The sequence below is a fragment of the Aptenodytes forsteri genome, unplaced genomic scaffold, assembly GCF_000699145.1.
Source record: "Aptenodytes forsteri isolate BGI_AS27 unplaced genomic scaffold, ASM69914v1 Scaffold185, whole genome shotgun sequence".
In the NCBI taxonomy this organism is placed as follows: domain Eukaryota; kingdom Metazoa; phylum Chordata; class Aves; order Sphenisciformes; family Spheniscidae; genus Aptenodytes; species Aptenodytes forsteri.
Window position 1 is genome coordinate 1,422,836 of NW_008796214.1, and position 5,242 is coordinate 1,428,077.

Here is a 5,242-nt window from a genome sequence, read left to right on the forward strand (position 1 = left end):
CCAGCCCCCTCCCCGTGGGCTGCCGTGGGTTTTCTCGGCATCCCAAGGGGAGCGGAGGCACGCTTGCGCAGGGCTGGGATCAGTGCAAGCAAGCCCGGGCCAGCGGGGAGGAGAGCGGTAGCCGCTATGAGCCGCCCTCCTCCTGCATGCACCAGTTTAACTTCTTTCCTAAAGAAAAAAAAAAGGAATTGAAAAGGGGATGAGGGCCGTGGTTTCTATCCGCTGTTTTCTGCGCTGTGGAGGCGCCGAGGCTGCGGGACATCGTCGGGTGAGGACGATGCTCTGCTCCCGCGCCCCGGCGAGCAGGTATCCCCTGCACCTCATTTCTTTTGCGCCTCGTTTGCTTTTTTTTCCCCCACACAGGTGGGTGTAAAAGCCGCCTGGGCAGAAAAACCTTGACGCAGAGGGGAGGATGGTTGGCTGCAGAGAGGCTTCGGCGTGGGATGTCACCTGGAGCTCCCATTACACGCCTGCCTCCAGGGCTAGCGCTTTCGGGTGGAGGGTGCTGAGCGGGGACCATCGCCGTCAGGGAAGCCGCCCCGGCTGCCGCCTCCCCTAAAACTCATAGGCGGAGACGAAGACGGTGATTTTGGACACGTGCTTGGCCTGGAAGACACGGTCCAGGTACTCGGACATGTCCACGTCCACCTGGATGGTCTGGGGACCCTTGAGGCTCTGCACCAGGATGAGCTCCCCGGTCTGCCGGTCCGACCGCTGCATCACGAAGTGGCCGCGGTTGCTGCCGCCCGCTGCATCCGAAGTGGCCGCGGTTGCTGCCGCCCACGATGCCGAAGCGCAGGCTGTCGGCCGTCCGGGCGCCGCCGCCGGCCGCCGGGGAAGGTAGTGGAAGGAGATGGTTTTGGGTGCTTGGTGGCACGACCGGCTCTCCATCGGGCAGGGGTTGCGCTCGCACTGGCTGCAAAGGCAAAAGGCGGGGGAGGTTTTCAGGGGACCCCAGGGATGCGGGGCCCGTGTCCCCCACCTCGGTGGCATTGGATCCATGTGGATGCTGTGCAGGTGGTTTTGGGACCCAGCACCCAAAAAAACGAAGCAGGGACAGGCCTTGCGCCCCGCCGCACTTACAAGGGTGATGTTTTGACGTAGGTGACGTTGCCGGCGGGCTGGGGGCACTGGGGGCTGACGCACTGGAAGCCCCCCCCCGTGTTGATGCAGGTGGTCCCCCTCGTGCAGTTATCCTGTGACAGGGCGCACTCGTCGATGTCTGCAAAACAGGGGCGGGCAGCGGGTCAAGCTCACCGGAGACCTCAAACCGACCCCATTGAGGGGTTCCTTTTGGCGGAAAATAGGCAAAAGCACCTTGAAATGGTGATCAAAAAAGTACGAGAGTATGGCTGAAAACACCTAAATCGCCTGAAATCCCACTCCGTGCCTGCTCTCCTCTCCCCGAGCTCTGCCCTGGGCCAGCAAGGGTTAACGGCAGCACTCTCACAGCAGGAGAGCAGCTTATTTTCCTAACTTTCTGCTAAGTTGTTTGAAAACACCATCTCTTTTTATTTACTGAACTCCTAGGTAACCACCAAGATACCTGGCGATGAAATCAGGAGCTTTGAATGCAGGTATTTGCTGGGAGCATTAGCAAGATGCTATCGAAACGTGCAGAAACGGGGGGGAAAAGGAGAAAGCGTGAGCTTTTTCAGCACGAGCTGCATTAATCAACACTTTGTAACACAAAAAAAATCCCTGTTTTTCAGGAGGAGACTTTCATGCGAGCAGTTCTGGCCACCCACCCACCATCCCTATCCCTACCTGCTGCCGCTTTGCTTTGCTCTCAGCCCACACCCCGACTCCCCTGTTTTAGGAGGAGAAGCTGCCGGCCTCCGAGCTGACCCCTCGCCGTCTAATTCTTGCTTTTTAACGCTATTTGCGTTTCTTCTCGGGGCCATCCCGCTCACAGGGGACCGACAGCCCCACCACCGCAGCGGGGCTCCCGTAGCCCCAAAGCATCGCACGTGTTTGCCAGCGCCTGAACCTCCATCACTCTCCTCCCCACCCCCCCCCCCCCCCCGCCTCTCTTCTTGCCCTCTTTACATTAAGTATGACATTGCCCTTGGAGATGTCCAGAGATAAACAGAAATCTGTCAATTGCTATGCTACATGTGCTATTTTTATATGGAATGTGTCCATTAAAGTTTAATAATGTTAATTGCTCATTGACTTCTGTGTTTCAATTCCTCACTGACAATTAATGTCAAAACATTTCACAGTTTCCTCACTGACAGGAACTACAGCTGAAAAAGCCTATTAGGGAATCTGTACAACTGAGTTGGTGACTAAAGCAAAGAAGTAATGTGTTCGGTTTTTTCCTCTATTTAAAAAAATACTTAGTTGCTAAGAAAATATCCTATAACCCAACTAAAATTAAATTGGAAAAAAATTAGGAGTTTGCTCTAGTTAAGTTACACTTTTTAAGAGTACCACGGATCTCAGTAGACCTTGGATCAGGCCTGTGGTAAATATTTGTGTTCGATAAGAATGGAAACTGATGTACTCCAGTTGCTCAGTATATAAATATACATAGTGTCTCACCAGCAGATAAAACAGATTAGACTAAGAGAGTAAGGAGCTGCTGTCCTCCTAGAGTCTTGGAAAAAACAGGTCTGTTTTCTGCCTAAGAACTCGAACCTTCAAGGGAAAGAAATGCTTTGTTTTTTCTAATATATTTGGACAGCAACTGACTTATTGCAAAGTACAAGGCACGTCCCGCCGTTCTGGCAGGGGCTGCTCGAGCACTCGCTGATCTCTGCAAAAAAAGCAGGCACGTTTCATTTTATTTTATTTTGGGAAGCAAGCCACAGGAACGCCGCACGCACCGGGCCGCTTTGGTACCCCACAGCACATCATAACCATTTATTTTGCCGAACTCAGACACCGGCCGTTTCCGATGCTGCGGCGCTGCCCTGGCACAAAGGTTTGCTACGACGCAGGGAGCCATCGTAGCACCGATGCCTTTTCCCCTCATCTCTGCTGCTGAGCTGCCGGTGAGGCTCCAGCTGTGATTTCCAGCCTTCCTTGAGGATGAGAAACCCCAAATCACCGGCCGCAGGAGCTGCAGCATCCATGGGATGTTGGCTAGCTGGGACTCGGGGACAGCTGCGATACCTCCCTGTTTGGTGAACCCCAATAATCCCCCATGTTTAAATAAACCCAAATTGCATCCCACTCTTCCACGGGCACGAAGCAGCCCTACGACGGCGGCCGCCTGCCCGGCAGCCCGCCCGTAGGCAGCCCAGAGCAGTACCTACGCAGCGGGGCTCCTGCCCGGTCCAGCTGCCGTTGGCCTGGCACGTCCGCGTGCTGGAGCCCAGGAGCTGGAAGCCCGGGTCGCAGGTGAAGTGAACCTCGTGCTCCGCCAAATACTTGGTGCCAAACTTCCTCCCGTCCGCGGGGGCTTGCAGGGCAGGGCAGGAGGCTGCAAGAGCACCGCGGGGAGCGGGGGGGGGTGTCAGTATTCAGGCGGGTGCTTTGGGGGAGCACTGACTTACCTTTCCTGTCCCCAACTCTACCACGGTTCACCCAGTTCCACCAAGAACTCCTCTTTAACTGTTATTTTCCTCGAATATTGGCCTGCTGAGGTTAATCGGTAACATCCAGCCCCGCAGTGGGGCTGAGCGTCACTGGCAAGGGGGTTGGTGGCATTTTTGCCACCTCTCTCATGGTCCCAGCACAGGACTGCGGCTCTTTTGCTGGAGACACGGTTTTCCAGCCCACGCGCCTCCAGTGCTTTGCCGGGAGCTCTCTGCTTTGCAGCTAAGGGCTTTTGAGCCTCCCCACGTCTCACCAGGCTGGAGAAGTGCTTGAATTCACACTCACAAATTGCCAACATGGGAACAGGTATCCCCACCTGTGGAGATGCCCAAACCTCCACCCGTCACAGCCCTCAGCATCCTGACCTGCCCGCCCCAGCATCCTCTGAGGCCATAAAAGCAACCGGTGGGGCCCAGGGAGGACTCACCGGCCGGCGGCTCGGGGGCGGCTTTGGGCGCCAGGGAGGCGTGCAGGGTGCTCAGCCGGCTCTTCATCACGCGGAGGCCCTCGGTGAAGCGCGTCTCCTGCCCCTTCAGCAGCTGCTGCATCTGCCGGATGGCGGCCAGGAGCTGCTGCCTGCTGAGGCAGCTCTGCGGGGACGGGGCGGCTGCTCAGCGAGGGGACATCGCTCCGGCCCCCATGCTGCCGCGCCACCCGGCACCCAACCTGCTGGACGCAGCCTGCCCCGGCTGCGGGGGGATGCTCGTGCAGGAGCTCTGCAGCATCGAAGATCCCCCGAGATCTCTGATTTTATATTTTTTCCCCCCGTTTACCCAGATGCAGGAGTTGTTCCAGCCCGTGCAAGAAGTCCTTAGCTCAGGCATGCTCTACATCTAAACGGGTAACGCAGCGCTACAAGCAGGGCTGTAATCACTTTGTTAGCCCTGGGAGAGATGCCATAACTCATGTTTCATCCTGCTGGAGCTAGAGCCCTGTCCCACTTCCACATTACAAAATCAGAGGAAAACAGCTGTCTTGTGAGTTCTGCTGGGGCCAGGAACACTGGTGGGACTCCTGCCTGCAAACTGATCGCTACCACGGGACTGACTCATGCAGGAGACGGGCATCATTATTATAGGTTTCCTGCGGAATTGACTTAAAACCGAAGAAAAAGAGCAAGAGCTGAGCAAAGCCAAGCCAGTTTTAGAGCTCAGAGGTTCGCGGAGCGCATGGGGGGGCAGAGCACACATGGGGTCTGGTCTGGGTGGCATGAGGCCGGGGGCAAATGAGCTCCGGGAAAGCGAGCGGAGCTGCTGGGCACCGGCCCACCTGGCCTAAGGGATTTCTTTCCCCCCCCAGCCACGCTGTGCAGGGTTGAAATTATACTCCTTTCCAAACAGCTACCGAGGGTTTACGAAGAAGAAATAAAAGCCAGCCCAAGCGGCGTGCTGTCCTCTGCTTCCCTTGGTGCAGTTTTGGGGGGTCATGGGCTGCCGGTGGGGATGAGCCGGTCTGTGCCTGCAGCTCTGGGGTGCCCCGCGCCGAGAGGGAGGGAGGCAAAAGCAAATAGATGCCTGGCATGTAGCTCGCTTTAATAAACAGCTCTTTGTTAGGGCTGGTTTTAACTTCAAGAGCCAGCGTGAGCTCCCCGCGGGATGCTGAAGCGTAGCAAACCCCGGCTCTCCCGTAAAACCGGGAGGATTCTTCGCCCCCGGTGTACTCGGTAGTGACTTCAGGTGCGGGGTAAGGAGGAAAA

The 5,242-nt window shown here is 56.6% G+C and overlaps 2 protein-coding genes across 2 annotated transcripts in view; both read right to left on the reverse strand.

The window, feature by feature from the left end:
• Nucleotides 1-433: 433 nt before the first annotated feature.
• On the reverse strand, nucleotides 434-4,109 carry FBLN7 (fibulin 7). Its single transcript, XM_019474422.1, has 5 exons — nucleotides 3,974-4,109; nucleotides 3,260-3,430; nucleotides 2,705-2,761; nucleotides 1,084-1,222; nucleotides 434-916 (listed from the first exon to the last, which is right to left on the reverse strand). Exons 1-5 carry the CDS (start codon nucleotides 4,092-4,094, stop codon nucleotides 556-558), a joined length of 849 nt encoding a protein of 282 aa, XP_019329967.1. The 5' UTR covers nucleotides 4,095-4,109; the 3' UTR covers nucleotides 434-555.
• Nucleotides 4,110-4,424: 315 nt separating this feature from the next.
• MERTK (MER proto-oncogene, tyrosine kinase) overlaps nucleotides 4,425-5,242 on the reverse strand; it is a 22,069-nt gene continuing 21,251 nt past the window's right edge. The window contains exon 21 of the mRNA XM_019474423.1: nucleotides 4,425-4,430. Coding sequence (XP_019329968.1) covers nucleotides 4,425-4,430 — 6 coding nt within the window. The remainder of the gene's footprint in view (nucleotides 4,431-5,242) is intronic.

Bases quoted from the DNA above. Each gene is read 5' to 3' on its own strand.
- FBLN7 (XM_019474422.1), bottom strand. From the start codon at position 4,094: ATGCAGCAGCTGCTGAAGGGGCAGGAGACGCGCTTCACCGAGGGCCTC. The intron at 3,431-3,973 runs GTGAGTCCTCCC...GTGCTCTTGCAG, and splicing joins CGCCCCCGAGCCGCCGGCCG to CCTCCTGCCCTGCCCTGCAA. The intron at 917-1,083 runs GTAAGTGCGGCG...TTGCCTTTGCAG, and splicing joins TACGTCAAAACATCACCCTT to CCAGTGCGAGCGCAACCCCT.